Here is a 22,822-nt window from a genome sequence, read left to right as displayed (position 1 = left end):
ACTTTTGTGGCTTGCCAGAGATTTTTTCTCAACGGAGCACGCCTGTTCATCGAGGTAACATTCCACGATCAAAGGACCTCCAAAGATGGCCGCACCTGAGACACATAGAAATACCAGAGATTGATGCTGATGTTGACCTTTTGATCGGCACTAATGTCCCTCGAGCTCTGGAACCATGGCAGGTGGTTCGTGCAGTGAATGGGGGCCCTTATGCAATTAAGACCATCCTAGGTTGGACGGTGAATGGCCCGCTCCGTGGAGATTGCCAGATTAGCGATCAAAAGTTTGTGCAGCCAGGCATCACAGTCAATCGGATCTCGGTGGCGAGGCTTGATGAGCTTTGGGAGAAGCAGCTGAAGGTGGATTTCCCTGAAACTCTGCAGGATGAACAACCTGGTCTGTCAAGGGAGGATGAACGCTTCATTGAGTTAGTCTCCGAATCAGCCAAGCTCATTGATGGTCATTACAGTATTGGTTTGCCGGTAAGACAAAGATACCTCAAAATGCCAAATAATAAGACCGTTGTAGAACAGCGTGCATTGAGTCTTAAAAGACATTTGAATAAAGATCCATCTTTTCGTTCCGATTACATCACATTTATGTCCAGGATGCTGTCTAATGGCTATGCAGAAAGAATTCCATCGGAGCAGCTGGCCCGGTGTGATGGAAGGGTGTGGTATATACCCCATCATGGAGTGTATCATCATAAAAAGAAAAAACTGCGGGTAGTTTTTGATTGTGGGGCCTCGTTTCAGGGGACGTCTTTGAACTCACAGCTTCTTCAAGGATCAGATCTCACAAATCTGTTAGTGGGAGTCCTCACAAGATTCCGCAAGGAGCCCGTGGTGCTCATGGCAGATATTGAGGCCATGTATCATCAGGTCAGGGTGCCGGCTGAAGATACTGATTTGTTGAGATTTCTGTGGTGGCCTGATGGAGATTGCAGTCGAGAGCTAATGGAGTACAGAATGGTCGCACATCTGTTCGGCGCTACTTCCTCTCCTAGATGTGCCTGTTTCGCCCTGAGGAAGTGTGCTGAAGACAATCAAAAGTGCTTCAGTCCCATGGCAGTTAACACTGTTCTGCACCATTTCTACGTAGATGATTGTTTGGTGTCTGTCGGCTCTGAGGAGGAAGCAATATCTTTATGTCGAGAGCTTAGTGCCTTGTGTGCTGAAGACGGTTTTAAGCTTACAAAATGGACTAGTAACCGACGCACTGTTCTCGCTACTATTCCTCAGGAGGAGTGCGCCAAAGAGGTGAAAGATCTGAATTTGAATGCCGATGCTTTGCCTGTGGAGCATGCCTTGGGTGTACAGTGGTGTGTCCAATCTGACTCATTCAAATTTAAAATCATACTTAAAACCCACCCACTCACAAGGAGAGGAATCTTGTCTGTGACTAGTTCAATTTACGACCCTCTTGGTTTCTTGGCACCTGTTGTTTTATCCGCCAAGAAAATCCTCCAAGATCTTTGCAGGAGACGTCTGGGATGGTATGATCCTTTGCCCTCTTCTGTTGCTGGGGAATGGATGGCTTGGCTGGAAGACCTTCATGGCCTTGAAAATTGGGAGGTCAGTAGGTGTTTAAAACCTGTGGACTGTGGTCGTCTTGTCTCTGCTCAGCTCCACCACTTTGCAGATGCAAGTGAAGAAGGGTTTGGGACTGTGACTTACCTGTTAGTCCATGATGATAGCGGGTGTACTCACAGTGCATTTGTAATGGGAAAGGCACGAGTAGCTCCTCTAAAACTTGTCACTATTCCCCGCATGGAGCTGACTGCTGCAGTGGTGGCTAGCAGAATGGACAAATTGTGGAGGAAGGAGCTTCAAATGGACCTTCAAGAGTCTGTCTTTTGGACGGACAGCACTTCTGTTTTGAAATATATAAAGAACGAGACGTCCAGATTTATCTTCATAGCAAACAGAGTGTCTGAAATATTGAAAATGTCTAACGTATCCCAATGGAGGTACGTGAACACATTAACCAACCCTGCGGATCTAGCCTCCAGAGGTGTTAAAGTTCAGTTATTGTTAAAGACTGGTGCATGGCTCTGTGGTCCTGATTTTCTTCACGAGCACGAGAGCAGGTGGCCTGAAAACCCTGAGGCCATGGAAAACTCTCTTGTTGACGACCCGGAGGTCAAGGTTGTGATGGTGAACGCTGCTCAGGTTGAGCAGGACAGTCCATTGGAGAAGCTCATTGATTACTTTTCCTCCTGGCACCGTCTAAAAAGAGCTGTCGGTTGGTTTCTCAAGTTTAAGACCTCGCTTTTGTCTCTGGTGCGACATCGAAAGCTGCTGAGAAAAACCCTGTCAGAATTGGACCAAAGTGCTGAACAGTTGGAAAGAGAGCTACAGGTCCGAATGGAGGAAGTCAGGGCTCAAGTGCCAATGGGTGTCCTGTCCGTGGAGGATATGGTTGTAGCTGAGTCAGATATTATCCGTTTTTGTCAGAAAATAAGGTTTCCAGAAGAGTTGGCCAACTTGAAGAAAGGAGAGTGTGTAAGAAAGACGAGTCACCTCTACAAGCTTAACCCGATCCTGGATGGTGATCTCATTAGAATTGGAGGAAGGCTTAGTAGAGCAGCTATGCCGGTTGAAGCAATACATCCAGTTATCCTGGCTAAAGATCAACATGTCTCCACTCTCATTCTCCGTCATGTACACCAGGAAACAGGTCATGGTGGGCGTAACCACATGCTTTCTCATCTGCGTCAGAAGTATTGGGTTCCTGGTGCTTGTGCTGCCATCAGAAAAGTTTTGACTAAGTGCGTCATCTGTCGTAGATTGTCTGCTTCACCTGGACATCAGAAAATGGCCGACCTTCCTCAGAACAGAATAACTCCTTATGAACCGCCTTTCAGTCGAGTTGGTTTGGACTGCTTTGGACCGTTTGAGGTTAAACGTGGAAGGGCTGTGGTCAAGAGGTATGGGTTAATTTTTACATGCTTGGCGATGAGAGCTATACACCTCGAAGTTCTTTCATCTTTAGACACAGACTCCTTCATCAATGGTTTCAGAAGGTTTGTGGCGAGACGTGGTCAAGTCCTGGAAATCTGTTCGGATAATGGTACTAACTTTGTGGGCGCTGAACGTGAATTGAGGAAGGCCATTGAGAATTTGAATCACAACCTCATAAATGACGTATTGCTACTAAAGAGTGTGAAATGGGTTTTTAATCCTCCAGCAGCATCACACCATGGAGGTGCTTGGGAAAGGCTGATAAGGTCAGTCCGTAAAGTGCTAAACTCAATTTTGAAGACTCAGACCTTGGACGAAGAAAGCTTGGTGACAGTGTTTTGTGAAGCGATTGTCAATGGCCGTCCATTAACGAAAGCGTCGACAGATCCTCAAGATTTGGAGGCATTGACCCCTAACCATCTTCTTCTGCTGAAATCGCAGCCGTTGTTGCCTCCCGGGTTGTTCGAGAAGGAAGACGTTTATGCTTGTCGTCGCTGGAAACAAGTACAGTATATGTCGGACTTGTTCTGGAAGCGCTGGGTGAAGGAGTACCTTCCTGGACTTCAGGAGCGCCAGAAGTGGAATACTGTCAAAAGAAACTTTGTTCCAGGAGATCTCGTGGTGCTGGTGGATGATATGGCACCTCGCAATACTTGGATTATAGGAAGAATTGTGGATGACACCTTTTTGACACCTGACACTTTTTGACACCTGATTGCAGACACCTGTTGCACACCTGATTGCATCGCTGCCGGCGGCTAGTTTGTATCCTCTGACACTTGCTTCACATCACATTTGTTCCTGGTCTAAATATTAGTGTATTTTACTATAGTTACCTATCATTGTCGTTGCCGAATTATTTATAACTTTATTTTCTAAATCTATATTAATTGAAGCGTAACGCCGCTAGCATATTAGCGTGTTAGCTTGCCTTCTGTTTACAGTGTGGAATATCATCTCCCCCTATTTGTCTTGTGTGCTAACTGTTTCTCTTTTTAAGCGTATATACTAAGACTCATCAAGCAACCTTGGTAAATTAGGATTGCACTTCATACCCGGTGAGTTATGGCTTCTATTCCTATTGTTGTTACTTGCACCTCATGTCATATGTTTAGTTTAGCCTTCTCTGTCAGCGGCGAGGGTTTTACATGTGATAAATGCAGGGAAGTAGTTAGGCTGACGGAGAAGATCTTAGAATTAGAGTCTCGCATCCAATCTATATTTGAGGATAGTAAGAGTGTTAGGACTGTAGAAAACACTTCGGATGCGAGCAATGTTAGCGCACACAGCTCGGTTCCGGTTGAAAATCCCCTGCAGCTGGGAGACTTTGTGACTGTGAGACGGCATAGTCGCAGGACAAAACATCACTCAACTGTTCCGATTAAAGTCTCGAACAGGTTTGCCCCGCTCAGTGACGCACCGACTGAGAAACCTGCTGAAAGTGCCCTAGTGATCGGTGATTCTATTGTCCGGAACGTTAACATAGAGACACCAGCCACCATAGTCAAATGTTTACCGGGAGCCAGAGCGCCTGACATCAAGTCAAATTTAAATGTGCTGGCTAAGGCTAATCGTAAATACAGTAAGATTGTTATTCATGTCGGCACAAATGATGTTAGACTCCGTCAATCGGAGATCACTAAAGATAATATTAAAGAGGTGTGTGAGCTCGCAAAAACGATGTCAGACACTGTAATATTCTCTGGCCCCCTCACTGCTTACCGTGGTGATGAGATTTATAGCAGATTATCATCACTAAATGGCTGGTTGTCTGAGTGGTGCCTGCAGAATAATATAGATTTTATAAATAACTGGAAGAGTTTTGAGGGCAGACCTGACCTGTTGAAACGAGATGGTCTCCATCCCTCCTGGGATGGGGTTTCCCTCCTCTCTAGAAATTTGGCACACGGTCTTAATAATGCTAAAGTCTGACTACCTAGGGCCCAGGTCAGGAAGGAGACAGAATGGCTTAACCAACTGTCTGCTTGCCGTCTCGCGTTACAGAATACACAAAATATACAACATGTAATAATGCCTTCTTACAAACAACATAAAATAGAGACTGTGTCTGTCCCCCGGATTAGCAAACATAAGATATTGCGTAAACCTCTTGAAAGTAATTTAATAAACGTTAAACAAATCAAACATGAACAAAATACAGATAATCAGCTGTTACGACTCGGATTGCTTAATATTAGATCTCTCTCAAATAAAGCACTTTTTGTTAACGATTTGATAACCGATCATAAAATAGACATGCTTTGTTTGACAGAAACATGGCTAAAGCCAGATGATTTTATTACTCTAAATCAATCCGTTCCCCATGATTATTACTATAAACACGAGCCTCGTCTAAAAGGTAGAGGGGGAGGTGTCGCTGCACTTTACAAGAATTCTTTTATTACCTCTCTGAAGTCTAATTTTAAAAACAATTCTTTTGAAGTCATGGTACTTCACGTATCGACACCTAATACTAAGGACAAAACATTTTTAAAATTTATTCTAGCTATTGTATATAGGCCTCCAGGGCACCACACAGATTTTATTAAAGATTTTGGTGGGTTCTTATCAGAACTAGTACTGGCCGCAGATAGAGTCCTTGTCGTCGGTGACTTTAATATCCATGTAGACAATGATACAGATGCCTTGGGACTGGCTTTCAAAGACACTCTTAACTCCATGGGCGTTAGTCAACATGTGTCAGGACCCACTCACCTTCGTAATCATACTTTAGATTTAATACTTTCTTATGGTATAAATGTGGACGATGTTAAAATCGTTCAGCAGAGTGAAGATATTTCGGATCATTATCTGATATTATGTTTGCTTCAATGGCCTACGGCTGCAAATCAAACTCCTTGTTACAAATATGGTAGAACGATTACTTACTCTACCAAAGATGCGTTTCTCGATAATCTGCCTGAATTGTCTAAAATATCTAGCATGAGTAATAACGTTGACGATTTTGACACTACTATTGAAAATTTTAACTCTACTTTCTCGGAAATATTAGACACAGTTGCTCCTCTGCGTTTAAAGAAAATTAAAAATAGCAGCCCAACACCGTGGTATAATGAACACACTCAGACTCTAAAAAAAAAGCATCCCGTAAAATGGAGCGCAACTTTAAGAAATCGAATTTAGAGGTATTTCGTATAGCATGGAAGGATAGTACTCGAAATTACAGGAATGCAATAAAAACGTCTAGATCCGCCTACTTTACAACACTAATAGAGGAAAACCATCACAACCCTAGGTTCTTATTTAACACCGTGGCTAAATTAACAAAAAATAAGTCGTCATCGACGTCAGATTCTGATTATCAGCATAACAGTGATGAATTTATGAACTACTTCACGAGTAAAATCCAAGATATAAGAGAAAAAATTATAACAATGCAACCTGTAGTGAAATCCGCTGAACAAACTAACTACAGCACCCCTAAGGAGAAATTGCAATTATTTTCTACAGTAGATCACGATGAACTGTCTAAAATCATTAGATCATCTAAATCATCAACATGCATGCTAGACCCTATACCTACAAAACTTCTTAAAGAAATGCTCCCAGAAATTATAGATCCTCTTCTTAGTATTATTAACTCATCTCTGACATTAGGACATGTGCCTAAAGCATTTAAGGTGGCTGTTATAAGGCCTCTTTTAAAAAAACCCAAACTCGACCCTAAAGAACTAGGGAATTACAGGCCTATATCGAATTTACCTTTTATATCTAAAGTTCTGGAAAAAGTAGTTTCAACTCAATTATGCTCCTTCCTCCAAAGGAATGACATTAATGATGAATTCCAGTCTGGATTTCGAGCATGTCACAGTACAGAGACTGCTTTGATCAGAGTTACAAATGATCTGCTTTTAGCGTCTGACCGTGGCTGTATTTCGTTATTGGAGCTGCTAGACCTCAGTGCTGCATTTGACACCATTGACCACAGCATACTTCTACATAGACTCGAAAATTACGTCGGCATTAACGGAATAGCATTGAAATGGTTTAAGTCTTATTTATCCGACCGTTTTCAATTTGTAGCAATAAACAATGAGGTGTCCGCCAAATCACAAGTCCAGTACGGTGTACCACAGGGCTCAGTCTTGGGACCCCTGCTCTTCGCATTATACATGCTACCTCTAGGAGATATAATAAAGCGACACGGAATTAGCTTTCACTGTTATGCTGATGATACTCAACTTTATATTTCCTCGATGCCTCATGAAACCCAGCAGTTTCATCGAATAAAGGATTGCATAGTTGACTTAAAAATGTGGATGAGGAACAATTTTTTACTACTAAACTCGGACAAAACAGAAGTGTTACTTACTGGACCGAAAACTGCTATGCGTAACAACCAAGAATACTGCTTAACGATTGACGGATGCTCCATAAAATCCTCGTCATCAGCTAAGAATCTTGGCGTTGTATTCGACAGTACTCTCTCATTTGAAAGCCATGTCGCCAACACCTGTAAAATTGCATTTTTCCATTTTAAGAATATATCTAAATTACGTCTTATGCTGTCACTGTCAGATGCAGAGAAATTAATTCATGCATTCATGACATCAAGACTAGATTACTGTAATGCACTTCTAGGTGGTTGCCCTGCGGGCCTATTACAGAAACTGCAACTGGTTCAAAACGCGGCAGCTCGAGTTCTTACACGTACAAAAAAGTATGAGCATATAACCCCGGTTCTGTCAACCTTGCACTGGTTACCTATAAAGCATCGCATTAACTTTAAGATCTTGCTTATTACCTATAAAGCCCTACACGGTCTAGCGCCGCAGTATTTGAATGAACTTCTATTGTATTACAGACCTCCACGTACATTACGCTCTAAGGGGTCCTGTCAGTTGGTAACCTAGAATTTCAAAATCAAGTGCAGGTGGTAGATCCTTTTCTTATCTAGCGCCTAAACTTTGTAATATTCTTCCCTGCACGGTCCGGGAGGCAGACACACTCTGTCAGTTTAAATCTAGACTAAAGACTCATCTTTTTAATCTTGCATACACTACACCTCCATAATATTAATCCTCAGAGGATTTAGGCTGCATTATTTAGACCAACCGGAACCAGGAACACATCCAACAACAAATGATGTACTTGTTGCATCAAAGAGTGCAGAACAGTACTCTACTCTCAGCCAGTCTTGTCTCTTTGTTCCAAGGTTACCGCAGGATGCAGTTCATGCCCAGACCTGATGGCAGAGCTGAGAATGGGAAGCGGTGACCTGACAAGTGCTAAGAGGATAGAGCTGGATAAAGGACGCGACAACTTTGTTTTTCCTACAACATTTCAAATGCTATTAGATTGTTAATGATAATCTTTAATCCTTAATTTTTATATTTTTATTAAGCCTTGTTGTGCAAGCACTGTTGAGCTTGTGCAGAGGCAGCAGCTTTTGCCAGAGGGGAACTGGAATCCCCTGGTTGTGCCTGGGTTCCCCTGAGGTTTTTTTTCTCGATGGGAGTTTTGGGTTCCTCACCACCGTTTGCATATTGTTTTGCACTATCTGCCTGGCCGGGGGGGCTGCTTTAGAATTCATACTTGTATTAAATGTGTCTCATGTACAGCTGCTTTGTAACAATGAACATTGTAAAAAGCGCTATATAAATAAAGTTGAGTTGAGTTGAGATACTGTCCCGGACAAAAATGGACTGTACGGATTAAAACCAAAACCAGCTATTTGAATAGGCCAATAACCAAAGTCTGCCTTCTGCAGGAAGTAGAGGGGCAGTGAAGATCTTCAGATATAATATACATGAACTTTGATATTATTGGACTTTAAAGGACTAACAGTTCGCTTTGCATTTTTTGACTGCGGTCTGTCTCCCACAAGGTAATGGTGATCAATTATTACTTTGAAATAATTTGGGGCCGGAATGTAGGAGCCACACATTGGGTTTGACTTCATTTCTTCTTGTACTGTTGTGTATGTGCACACGCATCGTGACGTCATTACTGTGGGTGGCACCGGGGGTGTGGTGTCTACATTAGTGCGTTCACCTGGGAGGTTAGGGATCATGGCTGCAGGGTGAGCATGGGAAGAAACTTTTTATTGACCGTCACCATCGTCACCATCATCACCATCACATGCATTATATGAAGTATCTTTGCACGGTTTTTATGAGTACATCAATGACCGTAAGTACCTATGTTTTCTAAAGCTTGTGAAGGAGAGAAATAAAGACATCATTCCATCATGTGCAATGGTTCAGTGTGACACGTCTTCAATCGTAAATCCTCATGTTTCAGCCTGCTGCTGCGTTTGGTTTAGTTTTGTGTAAAATACGCCATAATATTTGGGTTTATTTGCCTTGTCGCGTTGCTCCAGGAAGAGTGCGTCCACAACATGAGTAATTCTGAATGGCACGTTAGTTCAAGTTCACTTGCAGATATAATTTGTAATATTATGTTTATTTTGTATATAATCTGATTAATCTAATATAGGATGTGTTTCTTTGAGTTAAATAACGTGCTAGCAAAGTGCTCCAGTTTAACGGTAGGCCTATCCATTCAGCGCGCGCAACTCAACAAGCTGCAAAGCGATTAATAATAACGATGATTAATTTGAGATGGTCATATTACATAACATGAGAACACTTTTTTATTAAATCATTGTGAATTCATTAGGTTTAGTTGCCGTTTGTGCGTTGTTCCAGGAAGAGCACGTCCGCAACAGTCACACATCTGACAAGCACACATCTGAGGCAGCGTTGTTTCAACGTTGAAACAAGAACTGTCATTATTTCAACCATATTTCAACGTTGAAGGTCGGTCATGTGCCGGCTGGGATTACATATAGACAGGGCTATGTAGAGATATACAGTATGGTGGTCAAAAGTCATACACCTGATTCTAAATGCAGTACAGTGTGACCTGGAAAAACAATGACAGTGTGTTTGGTTTTGTGATAATTGTTTAAGGGTTTAAAGTTGTTGTGTTCCATTACACTGTTCCCAGGTCTTTGATTTTTCAGCACTTTTTGCATATTTGACCAATGTCCACCTGTGACTATATAATGTTAGATTCATCTTTACAGACTGACAACAAGCACTCATACACAACTATTATATGTCAGTGTGTAAAGATTAACCCAACATCAGGGTTAATGCTGGACAGAGGTCGGACATGCAGAAGATATTCAACACCAAAGAACATGTGCAGGACCTGGAGGATTTCTCTGAAGATCAGTGTACAAGTTAAATGACTCATAAACAAAAAACTCTTAGACAACAATCAGACAACACAAAAACTATAAGTGATTGTCCAGGTACATCATACAGTATTATAAGAAAAAGCAATATGTAAACTTTTGAACGTGGTGTTTTTTTATATATTCAGTTATTATTCTGTTTTGTGGAATATATGTGAAATAATTTGTTCAGGGCAGTACTAAAATAAAAACAAATCTTTAAACTTACACTTATTTGAATAAATTTAATTTCAAAGTTTTTAGGATTTTGCAAGGTGTATGTAAACTTTTAACCACTGTGTATATTCCATATGATATCATAAAAGAAATGATGACAATGAAAACCACACACTCTTTTATTTATTCCTATTTTTAATATCAGAATCAGAAAGAGCTTTATTGCCGAGAATGTGTGTTTGCACAAACAAGGAATTTGTTTTGGTGACAGGAGCATCCAGTACACAGAAACAGCACACCGAGACCATAACACAATATAATACAGTACACAGATGATTTATATAAGGGCCTATGGGTATAAAATAAGAAATACAATATAATAAACATAAGATATAGATGTAGAAAGCAAAGCTATGTGTGTATGTAAATATGTACAAGTAAAAACTAAGAATTGACTATTGTAATACAAGGTAGGTACTATGTACAGCAGAATTAAATATAATTTACATAAAAAGTTGTATAAAAATAGATAGTGTATCATCTGTATAGTATAATTAATATTGAGTTATTAATTGCACGGTGGGTATAAAACATTGAACTTTTAAAGAGGTAGATGGCCTGAGGGAAGAAGCTATTTTTTTGTCTGGTTGTTTTGGTGCTAAGTGCTCTGTAGCGCCGACCAGACGGCAGCATTGTGAAGAGATGATGGCTTGGATTTCCTCCCTCTGGATGTATAGAGTTCTTGGAGGGTGTGCAGGGGAGCACCAATGATCTTCTCAGCAGTCAGAACCGTCCTCCGTAGTCTTCTGATGTCTGACTTTGTGGCTGAGCCAAACCAGACAGTGATGGATGTGCAGAGGACAGACTCTATGACTGCTTAGTAAAACTGATTTAACAGAGTTTGTGGTAGGTTCAACTTCTTCAGCTGATGTAAGAAGTACATCCCCTGCTGGGCTTTTTTAGCAATGGAGCCAATGTGATTGTCCCACTTCAGATCCTGAGAGATGGTGGTGCCCAGGAACCTGAATGACTCCACTGCTGCCACAGTGCTGTTCATGATGCAAGAAGCTGGAAGTTTTTAAGATAATCCCCGGAAAGGTTGTCCTTTTAGGGCTGTTCATCTCTGCTTGAGTCTCTTTAATGTCCTTTGGTATTCTAACCATGCCTTTAATGCTCCCTTATCCACATATGTGCATTTTGGACATAATGGTTACATTGAAGCATGAAAAACAAAGTTTAAACCCTTTTCAATAAATACATTTTATTTGATAAATATCTTCTTTAAAATTCTGTATTAAAACTATAAGACATAAGTGATGTTATAGGCTGTAATATTTGTGTGCAGTGACCTTTAAGTTGTATATAAAAACGTAAATATATGTAAGTTATACACCATAGAACACAGGATAGAATATAAATATATGTATGCCACAAAAAAGCATTTAAATAAGAGCGATATATAATAAGTGATTTGAATTTATTTATTGACCTCAAATTGTCAGCACTTCCACTAAAACAGAAAGATTAGTATGTCACGTATCAAAATAAGAGTCATAATATAACACGCTAAAAAATGACCTGTTAACATGACCAAAACGGCCAAAAAGATCGCGTTATGGCGATACAGACGATCGTGTCTTAAAAAAAACGCCCAAATACTTCGCGTTAAGACGAAAGAAACGTTCGCGTTTACACGAAACAAAAAGTCACTTTCAAAATTGTCACTATGAAGCGTCCAAATTTCACGCGTTTCGCGTTATACATATTGTCCCCATTCGCCTTCCATATATTTCAACTTTGTTTTCGTCCAGTCGTGTGACAGCGTCAGTCAGACATTTAAATCCTCTAAGAGATGTACATCGACGGCGTGAAATTGACCGGGGTGTGACCTGTTATTTGAGTAGCTGTAGTAGCTATGAGACAAACTTTAATAAAATCACGCTATATCTCTAACTAAACTATTTATACTAAATTCCACTAACATTCTAAACATATTTGCGTGTAAAACGAAATACAAAAACACACTATATCCATCATTATCTGTTTGTTTTTTAATTCTCAAACCACTCTCACACGCGACTTAAACAGATCCCCCTATGTGTGGCTAATTGTATGGGGCCTACATGATTTCAATTCAATTCAAGTTTATTTATATAGTGCTTTTCACAATGTGTATTGTTTCAATGCAGCTTTACAGGAGCAAACAGGAAAAACAGAAAAGGTAAAACACAGCACAGCGCATGGTGTTTATACAACGAGTAAGATCATTCTAATAAATAATATCTAATTTCTAAATAAATAAATAAATGAATGAATGCAGTCTCCCGGTGAGCAGGCCAACACTGCCCTGCTGTGGCGAGGAACCCAAACTCCAATGATTGATCAATGGAAAAAAAAACTCGGGAGAAACCAGGCTCAACCGGGAGGGCCAGATCGCCTCTGACGTGTCATAGCTGCACTCAAACTGCTGACATGTGATTTAAGTTTAGCATTTAATACCAGATATTGTAACTTCAGCATTAATAAGACAAATAGTCCGTCTTTGCTCTTGGTTGGGGATGTAGTGGTCTGAGCTGGGACGGTCTGATGGTCATATGAACATGAACATGACTTGGCCAAATAAATGTTTGTATGCATGCACGTGTGTTGACCAAGAGCGGTTACTCAACTCAACTTTATTTATATAGCGCTTTTTACAATTTTCATTGTTACAAAGCAGCTGTACATGAGACACATTGAATACAAGTATGAATTCTAAAGCAGCCCCCCCGGCCAGGCAGATAGTGCAAAACAATATGCAAACGGTGGTGAGGAACCCAAAACTCCCATCGAGAAAAAAAAACTCAGGGGAACCCAGGCCCAACCAGGGGATTCCAGTTCCCCTCTGGCAAAAGCTGCTGCCTCTGCACAAACCTCAGGGGAACCCAGGCCCAACCAGCGGATTCCAGTTCCCCCTGGCAAAAGCTGCTGCCTCTGCACAAGGTTACCTTCCAGCGTTCAGGTTTCTGAAAAAAATATAATCTGAGTATCCATTCTTAAAACTGTGTCTAGAACGCTGTATAATTAAACCACATGCCAACATGTTTTCCTAACTACATGAAGCAGTGTCTTTCAATGGGAAGCATGATGTTGCCCCTATCCTGACTGTTTCCATCTGTCTGAGAAGATGCCTTTGCGTCCACCAACCAAGGCTGAAAAAAACATCTTTATTGTCTAGTGTTCATAGGATCACAGCAGGCAGTTGGGTGATTCCTTAAAACACATAAAGCAGTACACAATCCTAAAATTGAATGTACATAATGTTCATGTAAATTTCCTGAATGTTTTTTATATCATGCCTCCAGGTTGTATCATAAAATAAGTCTGCATTAGGTTTTCAAAATGACATTTTTACATTAAAAATAAAAGTGATTCTATCAAAAGTATGTAATTTTACACAATTGTTTATGTGATTATAAACTGATATTCTTTAAAACATTTAGAATAGCAAAAATCTCACACATACTGTTATTGTTGTATGCCTTGTCTTTCCACATCTGCTTTAGTTTATAGAGCTCTCTGGGGCAACACCTAGACACTATTCACATATTTACTAGAGAGACTGACATATACAGCAGACTCTAGGTTCTTTTCAGCGTCAAACCTCTTTATAATTTTGTGTTGGACATCTGATTGTGTAGCAAGGAAACTCAAGAAGTAGACATTCCATCCTACAGTAAGTGTTTCTGTTTACTTTTAGTTTAAACAAGGTTTACATTTTTGTTTTTTAACAGTTTGCTTTAGATCCAAACAAAAATAAGAAGTTGATTAGAAGAGCGTAGAGATCTTGAAACATTGTGCAGAACAAAAAGATCACTGATATACTGAGGGGCAAGCCCATGTAAAGCTTTATAAACAAAAAGCAAGATTATAAAATCAACTAAGGACATGACCAGTAACCAATGGAGAGAAGCAAGAACATGAGTAAAGTGCTGATACTTTTAAGTTCCAGTCAAAAACCTTGCTGCTGCGTTTTGATTCTGCAAATGATTTACAGTTAAATTAGGTAAACCCAGGTATAAGGAATTACAATAGTCTAACTTTGAGGTGATGAATGCATTAATGGATTCAATGTGTTTCTTAGAAAGCATCATCTTGATTTTGGCAATAGACCTTAGCTGAAATAAACTGCTTTTAGCAATAGCAATAATTTGCCTATCAAAAGTCAAATTGGATTCTAAATTGACATCATTGCAGCGCCCAGGGAGCATGAAGGGGTAAGGTGCCTTGCTCAAGGGCACCTCAATCGTTACCTGCCGGCCTGAGGATCGAACCGGCAACCTTCTGGTCACGAGTCCGACTCTCACGAGTCTGATTGCCCCTGTAGATCTAATTTAAAACTGAATTAGGTTTCACCCCATTAACCAATGAACTATTGACAATGGCAGTCTCAGCTGGACTTTCACTTTTTGAAATTCAGTTTAAATTCAACATTTCAAAATACATATATATTTTTAATTAAAATAACTTTAAAATAAGACCTTTAATTATGTTGATTCACCATATACACAGTATAGTTTAGATCTACAGTCAATTGTACTGTTCTTATACAGCTGTTACTTGTGAAATGTGAAGTATGTGACAGCCGGGTAAAAAATGAAACAAAATGTAAGAGAGACATCTTGACCTTTGGCATTCCAAATCTATTATAAAACGGATCTGTATACAGACTCTTCAAATAGACACATTCAACTCTGTCAGAAAAAAATCACTGTAAAAAAGTAAAACACTCACTGTAAAAAATTAGTGTAAAAATACGTAGAATTTTGAACAGTAAAAAACAGATGAATACTGTACATAATGTTTAATTACATAGCAAAATAATTACAGCAAGCTACTGTTCAGCCTAACAGAATAATTAGTGGTGGGCATAGATACATTTTTTTACTCTAGATTAATTCCAAGATTAATCTAGATTAATCTAGATTAAAATGGCTCATTTGAATTCTGCCGAAGGCATTCAGAATATGTGTGCTACCCAAATAATGACTAAACGTAAGTCTTTGAGAATGGGTTTCTCAAGCCAGGTGGCGCATTAGACCAGGGGCTCATCTCCTGTTTCCAAAATGCATCACAAACTGCTTGAGAAAGCTGTTCTACTATGATAATTGGTGATGAAAATTAAATTATGTTCAATAAGATGAACTTGTGTTTACTTCCGCATTAGCTAAGGGATGATTTGCGTTTAGGTGGTACTTGAGACTGGAAGAGCTCCTACAGTACATTTACATTTAGTCATTTAGCAGACGCTTTTATCCAAAGCGACTTACAAATAGTGAGGTAGCAACAAGCGATATGTCATATAGGAGCCATAATACATTAGATCTCAATACAAAGTTACTGGTTTCAACTAAAGCTAGACCACTACCTGTTGAGAGAAAGTGTTTTTTTTTAAACTAATTCCGCATTGCACAAGGTGCAAACAACCTTAGTCTTGTCGATGTTTCTATTGGGAAGCTTCTTAAAAATTAATATTCCCTGAAGCAAACCCGGCGGCTTCATAGCTGCATCAATGTTAGCACGTCACGTTTGATGCGGTCATTTCACAGTAACGTTATGTTGTGTTCAGACCAAACGCGAATGGCGTGTCAAGCGCGAGTGATTTATATGTTAATGCAAAGAGCCAATAGACCTACTTGCTGCGCGAATCGCGCGAATGAAGCCCTGGTTTGATGAGCGGCTTCTGCTTCCGCGAATGACGCGAATCACGCGAGTTGAATCTCGTCTCGCCCGTACAGTGCAGTTAAGCTGGTATACATCCGCTCTAAAATATCAAGGTGAAAGTCATCATAGCTTGCGTAGTATAGACCCAGCTCCCAACCCAACTTTGAGAATAGATTAACGGCGACATTTTTTTTATCGCGCGATAAGAGTCTCACTGCGTTAACGGCCCACCACTAAGAATAATACAACATTTTAATCAGATATGACAAATGAGCCTGCTCATTACTTCTCTGTGGGAAGTCATGACGAAGCAACATTAACAGTCAATTGTTTTAAAATTACAGATATTTTATATTATTATGTGAGAAGGACTAATAAGAAGCTGTTTAAGTATATGGATTTGCTATGACTGTGACACTGTCAACTTGAAGTGGACAATGCATTCACGTGCATACAGGATTTCCTCTTAGACTATTTATATAGGTAAGTGCAAACTGATCAAAGTCATTGTTATTAGAATAATTTATAGAATTATGATTTATTAGGTTTTTATATCCACAAGTCTGTAGGATAAACTAAATCGGCAAACTACACAACATTAACGCCAGCTAGGTTGTTAATTTTCATTTACCTTTGTTAACTAGCAATCTAATCGATTTAGGTATGTGTGATACATTGATTTATTATAAAATGCCAGCAAAGAATGTGACATTTTTTTATTTAGTTTAAGGATTATTGCAACGTGCCCTAAATTTAGGAGGCTAACAGTTAGCCTACTTCACTGGTCTTGTGACGGCCTCATTATTAATTATTAGATTATTTAAAATATTGTCTGTGTTTTACTTTTGTAAGATCTTCAGCAGTTTGTCTGTGTATTGTAGTTTGAAAACATAACTTGCAACATATTTTGCAACAACATATTTGCATGTCAGGCATATGCATACTTACACTTACAGTTTTTTTCCTAATGCGTCTTTTGTGGTTTTCTCTGAATGCATAGCTTTCAGCCTCAACATGAAACGAATAGCATAGAATAGAAATATAATGCTGTCTACTTTGATATAATGCTGATACGGGACAGCACAATGAATTTTGTCTTATTTAAGTGCAATTCATTTTTTACTTCCTTATTGTACATTGTAACCCTGGTGAAGGTCTCCAAGAAGACATGGAAAGTTGTGCACATAAAAGCAGCAACTTTGAATCCCATTATGCCCACCAGTACAAAAACACTAATGGATTTGAATGGGGATTTATTAAGTCAGGTTAATTTGTTTTCTGCAGCCAGATGTTAATGTGACGTCATAACATTGTGTTCTGTGTATTGTATATTTATGCATTTGGTAGATGATTTTATCCAAAGCGATTTACTTTGCATTATACTATACATTTTTTTCTGAGTATGTGCAATCCCTGGGACTGAAGCCATGATCTTTTGCGTTGCTAGCATCACGCTCTAACCACTGAGGTACATGAATGTTCTGCAATACGATATTTTTGTGACATCACAGCATTATGCTTTGTTCAGCACAATCCTACAGGTGATGCAGAACTGTACTGGTGATGCATACTGTACTGTCATTTAATTAATGCTTTTTTTATACAAGTGTAATATTTTTACAGTCTTCTCTTGTTCGACCTATTTATTTGCAAGCAGTTTTTATCTGTTTTATCTGTGTAAATCTTAAATCCTCAGGTTCTAGCAGTGTTACAATGTAGGGATCACATTCTACATTCTACTACTGGTATTATTTCATAGTAAAGTTAACAGAAATAAAAATTTTATAGTAATAAACAATTAATGGAAATTACAGCAGGAACCCTAAAATAACAGTTTTATATTGTGCAAATAATATTTTCTGCAGCACAGCACTCTAATTTCCTTTACAATAATAAACTGTTGTTGCAGATTACATTAGATATGCTGTAAAATGACAGCTATGTGCTGGCAAATATCGCTGCCAGTAGTTTACTGTAATTTAACAGGGACATTTTTTACAGTGTTGATCTATCACTTATCCTTCTATCTTTGCTCATTTACTCCTAAACGGTAAATATTCATACATCTTAAGGTGTTAAAGGGTACAACCGGTGTCTTTTGATGTAACCGGCTAAGTGAGAATAAAAAAAGAACGGCAGTGAAAGGCAATTAAAGTCCATAGACTAGGAGTCAGTTGTTCAAATGTAATCTGATTGGATTTCAGCTATCAGATTTGAACAAATCCTAAAAATGGGTTGTTTAAAAGGAAAAATTATTTTGTGATCTAATCCAAATTCACAATCTAGGTTTTGATCTGGATCAAGTCTACTTTTAGGCTAAACAAATACATTTGTAAAATGTAATATACAGACCGACCATTTTTAATTTACTTTCTATTTTTGGTGCATAAAATAATATAAAGGGTTTCTTTTAATTACTGTTTATAAACTACATTGGCTAAATCATAAGTGATAAAACTGTCAAAAGTATTTTTTTTCTGGTGATTGCAAAGTATCTCGGGTGAACACCGCGCAAAACTTTTCTAAGCGAACACAAAATAATTAAAATAAATATTTTGTTTTATTTATGTCCCTTTAAGGCCTACGCAGAGTAGGCCTATTAGTAATCAAGATTTGGTCATCTGAAAATGTGTGTTTTTGTATGGATCAGGGTTATTGTACACAGTTTTGCTTTGAATAACTGTTCAAAAGTAAAACCGATTACCTGATCCTAGCATATAATGAAATTTTCATTCCATTCAGAGCCAGATTATTATTTTTCTATCAACTGTTGATACTTTAAACGAATACCTACAATTCTATCATTATTTACTCAACAATGGTCTTTCAAATGTATATGAATTAGTAAAATAAAACACTAAAACATTCAATGATTTTAACCAGAGGTCATCAAACCTGTGCTTGGAACCATGTGATCAAAGAAATCTGATCGGATTTTGGCTTTTAGATCGATCAAATCTTGGACATTTATTTTTCAAAAGATAAAAAGAATTCTAATTTAGATTAGATCATGAAAATCCAGTCTAGGTTTAGATCTGGTTGTAAATTTGTGTTGTTAAAAGCTTTTTAGTAAGACTCGGATAAATTTGATCTAAACAAAAGAAGATTCCAATCCCAGCAGAAGGGAAGATTTAAGTAACAGAAATGAAATAAGTCAATTCATAAATACACAATTTCGTTTATGTAGTATATACACAAATTGACATTTCATATTTTATGACTCCACTCTACACCTGTCATTAAATCAAATGTCTAGCTGGTTATAATGTCTTCTAGATTTGAATTTGAACATGTTAATATAAATATGATTCGTGGTTAGGGTGGGTTAATGTTTAAGTTATTTATCTGTGAAGGCATGAGGATGAATAGGATAAGGTTAACCCAAAATGAAAATAATCTAAACAAATAGCTACAATACTCCTAAACTTGATTTGTTATTACAATGCAAGTCTAAACTCATTGTTAAAATAAATGCCCCAAATGCATATCTACAATCATCTTAAAGAGACTCCAGGAATTATTCTAGAGCATATGATACTCAATATACAACCAGCCAAGATGTTTACAGAGCATAAAATTCCTGTAAACATTTACTAAACGAGTCAAAATCTTGATGGTAAATGCAGACAGACTCCCCTTCCTCCTCCAGCTTTATTGATAGTTTAAAATTACATTTCTATGTTCAAGGACTTACATTGCATTTTCCTTCTGACTTAAAAACCGAGTACAAGCAAATGATATTTTTACAGTAGTCCAAGTGAAATTGTACAAAAATAATATTTCTGTGAAAACATTCTTTTTGCAAATTGTTGCTAAATCCACATCTCTTTCTATTATTCTGATAATTTAGGGTAGAAAGGACTAAAATTACTCTAACATTACCAAGCAATGTTTACTGAACTTTGCAAGCCTGACTTTTTCTAAAAAAAAGTCTAACAATATAAAATGGAAAAAAAAGAATTTAAGGCAAAACAAAGGTTCTCAAATTCAAATTAATCTAGAATAGCGTTATAACATTTCGTTATTTCCACACACTTTTCTGTGAACTGCTTGTGAGCACCAGAATTCTGGTGATATTAATGCTTAAGAGGGTCCTTCACACACCCTTAAGTCATCTTACAATTTTCTCCTCATAACAGAAAGTTAAACAACACCAAAATTCCCTCTTACATCGATTACATTTTATCTGAGATTCACAGCTGTGAGCTCAGGTCTCGCGTGGCACGTGACATCCCAGTATAGGATCTTTTCACCAGCGGCTTGGAAGGGGTCCTTCGACAAAGCATTATACATTACACCTCAACCTAAATAAAACTTTTTTGTTTTGAATGCATTATGATTTTTTACCCCTTTATTAATAAGGAAAAACAAAATTCAAAGCAGCCCACCGGCCTGGGAAAAGCCTCTGTATGCCAGCCTTTGGCCAATGAAGAGGGTTTAGAGAAAGGAAACTACCATCAATCCGGAAAGGAGGGGCAACAGAGGAAACGGTTATGCGGACGCCTCAATGGTGCATTCTCTAGCCAGATGACCGGTCTTGCCACAGTTGTAGCAGTTCACCTCGGTCGCTTTGCTGCACTGCACTGCCACATGCCCAATCTCACCACACCTGCAAATCGGCACACATATACAGAATTTTCGTTATTGCAAAAAACACAATGAATGCCTACTTAATGTCACGTTAACGATTTTTGAAACATCATGAAAAAAATGACATGAAGCAATATTTGGATTAGGCCGTCAGTATGTCTCCATTTTCAGGCTAGGTGAAGAATAGTCAACTGAAATTGAGTTTGGTGTCATTTTACAAAGCATGACATTATAGACACCATTGCCTATCATTGTATGGACCAGAGTGATCAGGTAAATAATGCATTTTGTCAAAGCAAAATTTTTAAAAGGCTTCGCTGGTACATATTTGGCTGACATTTCTATCAAAAGCAATTTATAGCCCAGTTGAGAAACAAGGTCTTACCGGTAACACTTGACTTTGTCACATAACTTCTGGATGTGTCCGAAGCCCCCGCATGAGTAACACTTCTGCTCATTGGCATGGTCACAGTCTCGCGCCACATGGCCGGCTTTGCCACAGTTGTAGCAGCATTGCTCCCTTTCCTTTTTGGGTTCTTTACAGTCTCTGGAAATATGTCCACTCCTATGGCAATTGTAGCATGCTGCATTTAAACAGAAGAACAAAGGTTTCATGAAGCAAATTTTTAACACCAATACAATATTTTAAGATGTCATAGACAGCGACATAATGATTGAGTCCTCTCACCGTCCTCAGTCTGTTCGCAATCCCTTGCAATGTGGCCCTGCTCTCCACACCGGTAACAGAAGAGTTCTACAGAACAGAGAGACATTCAAGTTAAAGATCTGTTATAGCACATATACAATCTGTTTTAATACCTCACTTATTCCTACCCTTTCCTCGTCCCCTGCCTCTGCCGCGACCACGACCAGCATTAGGACAGTTTTTGATCCAGTGTCCAGAGCGGCCACATCCAAAGCACTCGCTGGTACTCATATCCATTTTCTGTGAAGTCACAAACTTTGATGACGCCTCAATGCAAACCCTGCTGTGATCGTAACATTGTATAAAATTCATGCTGGAGAAGGTAATAAGTGAATCCCACTAAACCTGCCAAGCACATGTCAGGGCCTCACTGCACCCAGATTTCCATTATATTTTACGTTAAGAAATTAAAAATATGTTTTATGACTATTTTATGGTATCTTTTCATAAAATTCCACTTCTATCCATTAATTTTCACTTCTGTAATACAAAAGAAAGCAGTATCATGTAAATTATTATTGACTTAAATGTTAAGACCGTTAAAGTTTAACAGCAATGGGTAGTTGGATTTAACTTGTTCAAGTGTCATAAAATCTGATTAGTGTCATGTTATAATCTGATGAACAAAGGGTGTTTCTATTTTACAAGCTAAATTTCTCGCTTGTTTTATTCGTACATGTCAAACATGGGGCTGTAAACACAGGGTAGGAGCACACTTAATGACTAGAGTTGTACAAAGTAACATAAAATGACATGTCAATTTATAAAGGGTGAACTAGGGAATAAAGGCACGTGGCGAATGTGGGCGTCCTACTACCAAAACACACATTAATCTATTCACACACATGAAGGGTAAAACATGCATACGATGGTACGGCTGTACTGATTTAAGAAGCATAAGGCAATTTATAACGTATATTTATAATGTAATAACGCACGCGCCTGCATGTAAACTATGTCCTACGGTATAAGGTAATGCACGTGGAAATGGTGGAAGTCATGTGAATCATATCACTGGGCCTCGGCATACATCATCATACAGAAACCTCACAAGCGAACTTAATTCATATCACTCTCATGCTGTAACTTGCGTTTATACGCTCGTTTGTGTTTTAAACGTGTATTTATATATGCGCACGTGTACTTATATGAGAGTTTCCCGCGCAGACACGCACTCCTGCAGGCCTCTGCTAACTGATCACGCGCGTTCAAACAGACCTACAAAATGCGCACGAGCCATGTGTCCAACTTTATTATATGTAACGTCTAAGGTTGAACAAATCGGACGGTTAACATAAATAAAAGCCGTTTTCATTATAAGCTTACGGTTAATAACGAGTGTACTCACCTTTAAGCACAGTAGCCTCTAGCCTGTTAGCTGTGACTCACTGCTGTTTACTCCTCCCTTCAGCTCTGCGCATGACTCCTGCAAGCAGCAGAAACAGTAGCCAATAAGGTATTTAAAGTCCATTTGGACAA

General features: G+C 38.8%; 2 protein-coding genes across 4 annotated transcripts; one reads left to right on the top strand and one right to left on the bottom strand.

The window, feature by feature from the left end:
• Positions 1 to 1,018: 1,018 nt before the first annotated feature.
• LOC130408847 (uncharacterized) lies at positions 1,019 to 8,595 on the top strand. 2 transcript variants are annotated; one of them, XM_056732299.1, is made up of 2 exons: positions 1,019 to 3,994; positions 8,140 to 8,595. In XM_056732299.1, the coding sequence occupies exon 1, from the start codon at positions 1,065 to 1,067 to the stop codon at positions 3,669 to 3,671; it is 2,607 nt and encodes an 868-aa protein (XP_056588277.1). In that variant the 5' UTR covers positions 1,019 to 1,064; the 3' UTR covers positions 3,672 to 3,994; positions 8,140 to 8,595. The 2 variants fall into 2 exon arrangements, with proteins under 2 accessions (XP_056588277.1, XP_056588276.1); XM_056732298.1 differs by having other exon boundaries at positions 1,019 to 4,021.
• Positions 8,596 to 19,663: 11,068 nt separating this feature from the next.
• On the bottom strand, positions 19,664 to 22,803 carry cnbpa (CCHC-type zinc finger, nucleic acid binding protein a). Of its 2 annotated transcripts, none has more exons than XM_056732580.1 (5): positions 22,692 to 22,803; positions 21,472 to 21,583; positions 21,326 to 21,391; positions 21,023 to 21,221; positions 19,664 to 20,656 (listed from the first exon to the last, which is right to left on the bottom strand). In XM_056732580.1, exons 2-5 carry the CDS (start codon positions 21,578 to 21,580, stop codon positions 20,539 to 20,541), a joined length of 492 nt encoding a protein of 163 aa, XP_056588558.1. In that variant the 5' UTR covers positions 21,581 to 21,583; positions 22,692 to 22,803; the 3' UTR covers positions 19,664 to 20,538. The 2 variants fall into 2 exon arrangements, with proteins under 2 accessions (XP_056588558.1, XP_056588559.1); XM_056732581.1 differs by having other exon boundaries at positions 21,472 to 21,626; positions 22,692 to 22,756.
• Positions 22,804 to 22,822: the final 19 nt, after the last annotated feature.

Source organism: Triplophysa dalaica, chromosome 20 (genome assembly GCF_015846415.1).
Source record: "Triplophysa dalaica isolate WHDGS20190420 chromosome 20, ASM1584641v1, whole genome shotgun sequence".
Classification (NCBI taxonomy): Eukaryota; Metazoa; Chordata; class Actinopteri; order Cypriniformes; family Nemacheilidae; genus Triplophysa; species Triplophysa dalaica.
The sequence above is the reverse complement of the archived record's forward strand: the minus strand, read 5'-3'. Positions and strand labels throughout refer to the sequence as shown.